Here is a 10,678-nt window from a genome sequence, read left to right as displayed (position 1 = left end):
GAGAGTAGTGGACAGTTATGGCTCACGGCTTCACTTTTCTTCGGTGTGAATACAATCTGGGAACTCTGCACATATTAGCATATACATAGCCACTATGAAGCGCGGACCAATTAGCGACCAGTATTGGTGGTTAACTGTGTTCGTCCCGCTTCTCGCTCACTGTGATTGGACGGCTGGTGACCATGATGAGCGCAGCGTTTATATTTTTCAACTCTCGTGGACTGGAAAAAAAATGTGCCGCCCGTTTAGCACTCCGTGCAGAATAAACACTCGGCACCTTGTCAACCTGCTGGTGTTCATTAAATCAATTAAAAAAAAAAAAATAAAAAAAAAATAAAAAAAAAAATATATATGTTGTACTCATGAAAAAAAACACTTTGGTGGACACGGGCAGTAGGTAGCTAGTTGCAGAGATGGCAGAGTGTCGGACGGTTTCAGCCTTAGCTGTTTGGTTAAAACTAACCCGAGGTCTCCGCCAGGTGGATGGAACGACTGCAAACGATTCCCTATGCAGGGTGTCCAGACCCATATTTACGGAGTGAAATTGGGTCTGGTTCGCACCGGGTTAGGCAATACTAGCTTCTGAGGTTATAGAAGAATGTTACATGTGTTGATATTTCTATTGAGTAAATGATTGAAAAAGCAAATTTTCCCTGTGGTGGTGTTCAAATGTATCACGTTTATATGCACAGCAGGCACTGTATCAAAGATAATCAAATGTTTTCTTGTCCACGTATATAAAACAAACGATGACAAAAAAAAGTATCATCGTACAACCCCCATCCCATGGAAATTCTTGTAATCACCATGACTGATAAAGTTTTCAGTTTTACAATTGCTTCCTTTAACGACTTCAAATCCTGTCTTCACGCTTTATTGGCAGTGTTCAGCTCGCTGCACAGCTGTGAACTTTCATACATACTGTAGGAGCAGAGGACAAAACAACAACGGTGATAGCAGATGAGAAAAAAGATAAATCGGCTCACAGCTCCGTCCGTATAGAAAATTTAAGCATCCTTTTAAAAGAAAGCGGTCTTTCAAAATCTTTCTGTAGATTGTTTCTGTCACATTATGTTCAGGGCTTTCAGAGTGAAGGCAGTACAGTACATTTTGATACAAGTTTGATATGCAAGCTTTAAAATTAGCACTTTATTAAATACACAGTTTCAGGCACAGCCCAGCAGGAGGCAGTGTAAGGACACTGCAGGGACTTCCAGCCAAATATCCACTTTTGGATATTTTTGTATTTGTCAGAAAGCAGTTCACTCTTCACATTGTTCCAACACAGTGTAAGGTCATGTTGCTCACAGAACAGGAAGGTCCTCCCTTCATAGTCCAGTCCATTTCCTGTTCTCCTCTCCGAGACCTCTGAGTCACACCGATGTAGCTTGGGCCTTCTTTTTAGATGGTGTCATCCAAATGTTCATGCAGCCTCTCTCCCCGGTTATTGTGCCTGTGCCGCCTGAAAAGAAACCAAGTGTTCAATTTAGATCAAACAGCAGTGACAAACTGTACACTGGCTCAAGTAAATATGACAATTGTTTTGTCAGCAGACACAGCCTGGCCTGTCATGCCTCATGTGTGCCGCATATTGTGTGGGAGTACGCCGTGTTGCATTTTACCGTTTCATTTTGTACCCTCCGTTTTTATTATTTTTTTGTGTCCTCTTAAGAGCAGCTACTACCAACTTCGTATTCTCTCGCAGCATATAGCTCTATCATCAAAGCATAGCCTGAAATGATATTGGTGTCAGTGTCTGCTAGCGTGCGTTACTGTACCTCCACAGCAGAAATGCCAGCACTCCTCCAAAGAGCAGCAGGAGGACAAGACAGACTACAGCCGCCGTTGTCCCTCTGCCCTCGGTCTCACAAGGTGCTGTCAACAAGGCAAAAGACATCCTATGAGGGGGAGGAAAAACTCAAGTCATCTGACAGGGCTGCCCTAAAAAGGGCAAAAAGTTCACTGCAACAAGTCTGTACAGTCACTTAACTGACTGGAACAGCAAGCGCTAACAGGAGGTATCCTAAAAATACCCTGACTGTCTTCGGATCATCATGCCGCTTTGGCAGATAACGAAGAATTGCATTTGTCTCGGCTGTTTAGCAGCAGTGGCAGCAGCAGTAGCAGTAGTGGCGCTAGTGATTTATTGATTGCACTCTGGAAAATCCTTTATCACTGAAACATCACCAGGGATACAAAACACAGAACAAAGTGTAATCGGGACGTAGACACAAGGCACGGTATAAAAAGAGTCAGATTTATGAATATCCGTGACACGACACAGTGAGCGGACTGTAAATGAGATCTCGGTGGGTACATCCAATCAAGTGTTTTGGCCAAATGGGGATTAAACATTACCATCATAATCTCGTGTTGAAATAAGTATTCAGAACTGAAAGTGGCAATAGCAAGTCTGCCATTAAAAACACTTTATCGAGTGAAAACACTGAAGTATTGTGAAAAATATTTGCTTGTATGTATCAAAAGTACTCATCAGCCTAAGTATTCCATTACAGGAGTTCCCTTAACATTAAAACGTGTAAAAAAAAACAACTTTGGAACTGCATCTAAACCACTATGGCTTCACTACAAGCATTGTTATACCTAATGACTATTTTCTTATGTGCATTTTAAAATAAATATTGTAATTATCCATCCATCAATCCATCCATCCATCCATCCATCAATCATCTTCCGCTTATCCAGGATCGGGTCGCGGTGACAGCAGGCCAAGCAAGTTGGCCCAGTCTTGCCTCTCCCCCGTAACATTTTCCAGCTCATTCTGGGGGATCCCGAGGCGTTCCCAGGCCAGATGGGATGTATAATCCCTCCAGCATGTTCTGGGTTTTCCCCGGGGTCTCCTGCCAGTTGGGCGTGCCCGGAAAACCTCCAGAGGGAGGCGCCCAGGAGGCATCCTGATCAGATGCCCGGACCACCTCAGCTGACTCTTTTCAACGCAAATGAGAAGCGCCTCAACTCCAAGTTCCCCCCTGATGTCCGAGCTCCTTACCCTATCCCTAAGGCTGAGCCCGGCCACCTTACAGAGGAAACTAATTTTAGCCAACACCCACCGGGAACGAGTCTGACTTATTGCCGAGGATATGAACACGGCTCCTTCTGCACTTGTACAGAGACCGGATGGCCCGTTGCAATGTGTCCGGCACCCTGTACTCCTGCAGCACCCCCCACAAAAACCCCCGGGGGACCTGGTCGAAAGCCTTCTCCATGTCCACAAAGCACATGTAGACTGAATGGGAAAACTCCCAGGACCCCTCCAGTAGTCTTGCGAGGGTAAAGAGCTGGTCCACTGTTCCACGACCGGGACGTAATCCGCACTGCTCCTCTTGAATATGAAGTTTGACAAACGGTCGCAGCCTCCTTTCCAGGACCCTGGCATAAGCTCTGCCCGGGAGATTGAGTAGTGTGATACCCCGATAGTTGGAGCACACTCTCTGGTCCCCTTTTTTGAAAAAGGGAACCACATGAACATGGTCCACTCGGATTCCATGTCCCCAACCTCCCTCGTAATGTGTGAGAAGTTCTTCCGGAGGTGAGAGTTGAAGACCTCCCGGACAGGTTCCTCCGCCAGATGTTCCCAGTTTACCCTCACTACACGTTTGGGCTTGCCAGGTCTTTCCAGCCGACTCCCCCGCCACCTGATCCAACTCACCACCAGGTGGTGATCAGTTGACAGCTCTGCTCCTCTCTTCACCCGAGTGTCCAAGACATACGGCCGCAGATCAGATGATACGACTACAGAGTCGATCATTGATCTCCGGCCTAAGGTGTTCTGGTACCAGGTACACTTATGAGCCACCTTATGCTCGAACATGGTGTTTGTTATGGCCAAACCGTGACTAGCACAGAATTCCAATAACAAAACACCGATCGGGCAGGTCATTCCTCCCAATCAACCCCTGCCAGGTTTCTCCGTCATTGCCCACATGAGCGTTGAAGTCTCCCAAGAGAACTATGGAGTCGGCAGGCGGCGCCCTTTCTAAGACTCCCCCCACCAACTCCAAGAAGATCAGAGACTCCGAACTGCTGTTCAGCGCATAAGCACAAACAACAGTCAGAGTCTTCCTCCCTGCAACCTGCAGGCGCATGGAGGCGACCCTCTCGTTCTCCGGGGAGAACTCCAACACGGCGGCGCTTGTGAGTATCCCCACTCCCGCCCGGCGCCTCTCACCCTGGGCAGCTGTAGAAAAGGACAAAGTCCAGCCCCTCTCCAGGAGCTTGGTTCCAGAGCCAGTGCTGTGCGTGGAGGTGAGCCCAACTATATCTAGCTGGTACCGCTCCACCTCCTGCACCAGCTCCAGCTCTTTCCCCCGCTAGCGAGGTGACATTCCACGTCCCTCGAGCTAGTCTGTGCTGCCGGCAATCGTTTCGCCCGGGCCCCAGGCCCGGCCCGCTGCCCGGTCTGGATGGCACCCGACCCCGATGCTTGTCCCTGTGGGTGGTGGGTCCACAGTGTGCCTGCTCCATGTTGTGTCTTCGGGCTGAGCCCGACCGGGCCCCATTGGCGAAGGGCCGGCCACCGGACGCTCGCCAGCGAGATCCCCTCATACATATCGTACGATGGATTAAGGAGAATGCAGCATTTGTAATGTTGTAACAAAATGGAGTAAATCACTTTATATAGGGTGCACTTACATTAGCCGTGCATGATTTGCAAAGCACCTTACACTCACGTGTATAATGTATCACCTCCATTTGCAAAGTAACAATAGCAGTCACATTAATGTAGGGAATTTATTTGGACATTTTGTGGAGTAAATATATAATTATAATATATTATTAAATGGAACTTCTCAAGTAAAATAAATTGCTGGTCCCCTTGTTGATGCAAGTTCAATGTTCACGCTCCCTTTTTTTTTTTTAGCTCTGTTTTTGTCTCCAACTCCCGAGGGGAGTGTATTTAATCTCTGTAGCGGCTAAACACTCCATTTTTCTTCACCAGTTAGTCTCTAACTTTGTGTCTGGCTTTTTGTTGTTGCACCGGGAGTCTTCAGTGGGTTTTTATTGTGAAAACAGCTTCCTGGTGTTGGAAATAATACTCAGAGCAATAAGAGTGAACCACAACAGTGAAGCTGTGGCCTGCAAAACCAAAACAATAAGCTGAAAAGCACTCAACAGAGCTGCATTTTCTTTTTATACTTCTATAAATCTAAAAGTTTTTACTCGGGAAATAAATACCTAACTGCTATAAACTGTGCTATCTAACAGTATTAATGTTACAGAAGCATATAGGCTCACAAATCTCAGAGTGCTAGATGGTCGTCGTACCTGCAGTGTAGGTGGCAGAACTGTCGCCCAGCTTGTTGCTGACCATGCAGGTGAAGTGGCCACAAATAGGAGTCCTGGTCACAAGCAATGTGGTTCCATCATTGGACAATTTTCCCACAGTCTGGGTGATGGCTGCTCTCTCGTGGAGCCAGCTGAAGCTGGGGTCTGTCCCCCAGGCCTCTCTACACACCAGCGAGGAGTGAGAGACGTTGATGCTGACGGAAACGTGGTGAACTGCCTCTGGAAAGATAAGACGAGCAGGAGTGGGGATAAATATGAAAATAGGTGATAAATATGGAGGTAAAACCTGGACAGAAAACCAGAGGAGATATGAAATGTTCAGCCGTGGGCATCTATCTGTTACAAGAAAAGAATAATGGTGCATGGCTGTCCAAGAGGGTCGAAGACAAAGAATCATGAGAGACATTTAATGCTGTCAGGAGAAACTGGCTCAGTTTCAGAGACAATAATGAGATCAGTGAGTGAGGCATAATGTTGGAGAATGGGATGATGGAAAACCCTGGAAGCTGAGAGAGCAGATGTAGAGAAGAGTGGAGCTGATGAATTGATACTGTTAGAGCAGACTGATGAGACGAAAAAGCACAGAAGCGTGGACTAAAAACTAGACAGCGACGATGAGACCTGAATCATCTGGAGGGGTCGAAACAAAAAGGACCAGGGAAGCAAAGCCTCTGGGCAGATTTAATTTCAAGTGTTACATTATTAAATCAGACATTCACCATCAGAAGAAAACAATGCCCGCTAGTGTGAAATTAAAGCACATTCATTATACTGTTGGTAATTGTTTGAGTTTAACACTTGAAAGGACAGAACATGGTCAGCTGATGAGTATTTTTTATACTTCTGCTTAGATATAATTACTTGAGATTTCTTTTTACATAAACTGCTGTTGGGACATTTTCAAAAAGCAATATCAAATGTATACATATCAAAATGTAAAACAATATTTACATTCATATTTCCCTATTTGCACTCGCTGTTGGCATCCTTTAACATGCTCAGTATCTCGTGAGCTTTCTTAGGACTTTGTATATATAAGAATAGTGGAGGAATAATCTACAGTTAAGGCTGCAATTCAGGATTTGTTTTTTTTACTATCAATTCAGCTATGGGCTCATTTTTGCAATTAACTGATTGTTTACTTTATAAAAAAAAAATAATCACAAAACAATGATGGAAAAAGTCGTTGATTAAATAGGACTGGTTGTCTCTATGGTCAAAACTCAAGTTTGAACCTCAACTTTTAAGAAAGTAGAAAATCTATAATTCTATAATTCTATAATACCGGGTTGATAAAGAAAATGTATTATGATAAAAAAATAAACTCCAGAAAAAGCTACAAAAAGAACCTTCAGGAGGTGATTGTCAACAAAAAGATTACATTTTAAGATGCAACTCCTCAAACTGGAAAAGCTATAACCTTCAAATGTCAGCTTCAGAAAAATAGATTCAACTTTGGCATGCTGTGTCAAAGAATTTCTGTGGAAAAAGTCAAGTAACTTCTGATCCAACGAGCCTTGCAGAATGAAGATGTGGCTCAACGGATGGTGTAATAAAGTGACTGTACACATAATTTGCTAACAAAAGGGGATTTATCTAAATGTCATGATAAATCCCCTCACGTGCTGCACGTCTTACTGTACCGTATTCCCTGACGATGCATTGTGCCGTGGTCTTGGCTCCCGTGTGATCTGTCACAGTCACAGCGTACACGCCGCTCTCCGCTCTGCTGTATCCATTAATCTGAAGTATCGTCTCCTGCTGCTCTGTGTGCACGCGGACATTTGGCCTCATCCCAGCACACTTGAGGCTTCTGCTGGGGCACGTGGCCAGCATCAGCCACGCAGGAGCAATTCCAGTTTCGGGCTCCCGCTCCCAGGTTACCATGGAGACATCTTCCAGGGGCCCCTGCTCGATGCGGGCTCTCAGAACCAGGCTGGAGCCGGGGACTACATGCACGGGCTCCTCATTGAGAATGTGCACTGACACACACCGGAGCCCACATGGCACTCAGGACAGAGATTGAAACATTGGTTATTCACCCAGTATCACGGCAAAGCGTGAAATAGACACGCCCATCCACTATAGTAAAACGCGAGATATCCACGTTTTGTAGGCTTGAAACTTACACGCACGTAAATGTCATGTGACACAAGATAGGTTTTGAGATCAAGTCCAAGGGACATTTTTTTGGTGGTATTATCAGTCAGGAGGGTTGTCTTGGACTTGGACTTTGACAGACTGCCACATGGAATTTCAAATCCAAGGGGGTGAAAATGTTTTTCTTCAGTTGTTTTTAGTTTGTTAGTCTATTTTCCAAACCCTAAACATTTTCTCTTTCTTAACCCCAACCATGTGTTATAGCAAAAACATGTTTTTTTTCCTGTAAATTACATGGCTCTTCACGTGCAGTAGTTTTCATTTTCATCCACCACAGGAAAATGTGTAATTATCACGCCTAGACAACCCAAAGCGTGTCTATTTCACGCTTTGCCGTGATACTGGGTTGTGTTATTATATATTCTTCATACAGTTTACATCACTACTCAGCTGGCCAGGATTACCCGTAATATTTAATCAGATTTGACCTTTTGACCTCTGTGTTTTCATGACATGGACAGACTGGGAAGCTAATAAAACAAACAAAGGCATAACACGTCATCTCCACCCTCAGCATGCACTTTATGAATATATATGGCTACTTTCTGTCAACTAGTGTCAAGTGATGATTTATCGTGCGTGACAGCCATGCCTAATGTGATATCCATCAAGCCACATCAATATCCTAAAATCTGTGTCAAAGCTTGGTAAGCCTGTGTGCAGTTACCACAAGGGGCTATTAATCATGTGTCTCAACTTGATAGGCAAAGGATGGAGGAAATGTAAATAATGTAAGCCTGGCCTTTAATGGAAGAAGCTGTTTACCAGAAGTCTTATACATTTGGTTGCAAAATTTAAAGCTTGCGCTGACTTATCTTTATGTTAATATATAAGTATGCTGTTTTCTTATCTTGAACACAGACAAATGAAAAAATATCAAGAATGTTGGAAAAGGTTTTGTTTTCTTCCTTTGGGTTTCAGCTGTTTGGTTTTTTTCTTGTTTTTTTTTTTTTTTTTTTCTTTTTACAACCAATTATTAGGATTGTGGTAACAACAACAAAAAAGAAGCCTTACTCAAGAGAAACAGTGGGGCAATTCTCCAACACAGGAAAAACTGTAGATCCATAACACCTGCTGATGTAGACAGAGAGCACAGAAAGAGGAATTTATCCATGACCTCAGCAGCAGCACACCGTTTCCTCTGTACTCAGGCAGCAGGGGTGCTGTACTGCGGCAAAAATAATAACACCACCTCCAGAGAAAATGTGAAATTAAAACGAGAGCAAAAAACAATTAAAGCCACATGTCCCGCTGTTAAAAATGTAATCCAAATGTTTGGGATATTCTTTTATTTTTTTCTGAATTTATTTATCAAGTATCCAAAAGAACAACAGTATTGACACTGCGGAGTGCAGTAAAATCACAAGTTGGAACAAAACCGGGACGCGTCTGCTGCCAAAATGAAAATGAACCCCCTCAAGCACAGCTGTTACAACAAAACATGGAGAGAGGAAATGCTGATAACAGCGCAAGAACACAACCCAAACTGCATGCAATAAATAAATTCCCCTTCTTCTTTACCTTGAAGTTATCCACTTCAAGAGTGGGATTCACCTACCTTTCCAAAGTTGAGGCAAACAAAAGAGTCGAGCCAGAGTAGATTTATGGCCTTGAATGAAACAATATCTTCAAAGCACATGTCATTGCATTGTGAGCAATAATCACATTTCAAACCGGAGTAAAGCCAAATGTATTTTGGATCTTATTCTGCCTCCCTCTGTCCTTTTTCTCTTCTCGTCAGGTCCAGACAGAGGTTGTCACGTAGGCGTCACCCTGTTTTCAAACAGTTTCCTCCCCCCCCCTGGGTTCGCCCCCACCCCTCTTTCCTGTACAATCAATACTACTTTATGCTCTGTGCTTTAAATAAGTGAACTTTCCATTGTGAAATCACCCCTCCTCATTATTCCCACCCCTCCTCCTCCTCTTTTCTCTGACCTGTGTCCAAGCATATGCCCCTTCAACAATACCATATTTTAGATTTTTTTTTGGGGGGGGGGGGGATTTTCACAACTGTTGTGGCACTGTTTGTAAACACAGATAAAAGGCAATGGTATTCTTTGGAAAGGAAACTAGTGACAATGTTGAAACGCAGTCTTATAAAACAGGATTTGTATTGCGGGCTTCTTATCTGGCACAAACACTATTTTGCCCTGCAGACTCAACACATTGTCTGGGCTTTGGATTGTAAAAAGAAATAAGAGGTAATGGATGATTTACTCTATTCTTATTTCTTCCAATAATTGTGCCCCGCATGCAACTGAGAAAGATCCAAGCACGTGAAGGGGAATGCCAATAGTTTTGTCCCCTGGGAAAGTTGAGTTGTTATTAAAATCTAAGTCTGCTTTGTTAAAAGTGAAGCACAATAAAACTGAGCTCATATTCCAACACGTATAAATCACAATGCGAAACTCAACTGCGAGGGGGAAAAAAAAAACCCTCATCCTTCAAACAAGGTGATGTGATCGAGAGCTCCAGAGCAGCTACTAAACCAGCCTTGAGATGAGATTGTTTTGTCAGCTACACATGCCCGTTACACTACAAGAAGCACTGAAGCGTAATGACATCACTTATTCAGAGGTTAGCGCCGCAGTTTCTCAGTTTGGGAAGCGTATCCCGGGGCACAGACATAACGAGTGATTTAAAACTGATTATAAATCCATTTGTATTTTCAGAGGATTTATGAATAATCATGGCAATCACAGCTGTGGTTCCCACCGAGTCCTTTGTCTACGTAGGAGTGCTGTGAGCTGGAATTAACCAGTGGGTGGCACTAACACAACAGCTGAGAAATATCAACACGTTTGGCCCTCATACCAGCTGCCTTTTCTTTTTTTTTTTTTCTTTTTTTTTTCCCAGCAGTTATTATGTACATATATATGCTTGTGTTTCCATATGCAAATGTATTAGTGTTTGGCTTTTGGATCACATTAACATATCACTGTGCAAGTAAGCAAGTTAATCAAAGAACTCACTGTATAAAGATTTTGATGTCAGGAGTCTGGTTTTCCTCCGTTTTGCCCCCTGATCCCCTCTCCTCCTGTGTCCCCTCAGTCCCCTGTCTGCTTGTTCTGTGTCCTCCTCTCCTCACCTCCCGTGGCCACGCCCCTCACCGGTCCCAGCAGCTGCAGCCACTCACCCCGGATCCCCACCTGCACGTACATCTCCCTGATCACCTCCCCGGACTATATGTACCCTGCCCCTGCACTCCTCT

At 44.1% G+C, this 10,678-nt stretch overlaps 1 protein-coding gene across 3 annotated transcripts; it reads right to left on the bottom strand.

The window, feature by feature from the left end:
• Positions 1-858: 858 nt before the first annotated feature.
• On the bottom strand, positions 859-9,225 carry LOC138193481 (uncharacterized). 3 transcript variants are annotated; one of them, XM_069141591.1, is made up of 6 exons: positions 9,026-9,225; positions 8,482-8,541; positions 6,951-7,316; positions 5,287-5,526; positions 1,779-1,875; positions 859-1,462 (listed from the first exon to the last, which is right to left on the bottom strand). In XM_069141591.1, the coding sequence occupies exons 2-6, from the start codon at positions 8,531-8,533 to the stop codon at positions 1,402-1,404; spliced, it is 816 nt and encodes a 271-aa protein (XP_068997692.1). In that variant the 5' UTR covers positions 8,534-8,541; positions 9,026-9,225; the 3' UTR covers positions 859-1,401. The 3 variants fall into 3 exon arrangements, with proteins under 3 accessions (XP_068997692.1, XP_068997700.1, XP_068997683.1); XM_069141599.1 differs by having other exon boundaries at positions 8,482-8,538; XM_069141582.1 differs by lacking the exon at positions 9,026-9,225 and having other exon boundaries at positions 8,482-9,003.
• Positions 9,226-10,678: the final 1,453 nt, after the last annotated feature.

The sequence above is a fragment of the Embiotoca jacksoni genome, unplaced genomic scaffold (genome assembly GCF_022577435.1).
Source record: "Embiotoca jacksoni isolate LCO1_2020_lvr unplaced genomic scaffold, fEmbJac1.0.p SCAF_11, whole genome shotgun sequence".
NCBI lineage: Eukaryota > Metazoa > Chordata > Actinopteri > Embiotocidae > Embiotoca > Embiotoca jacksoni.
The sequence above is the reverse complement of the archived record's forward strand: the minus strand, read 5'-3'. Positions and strand labels throughout refer to the sequence as shown.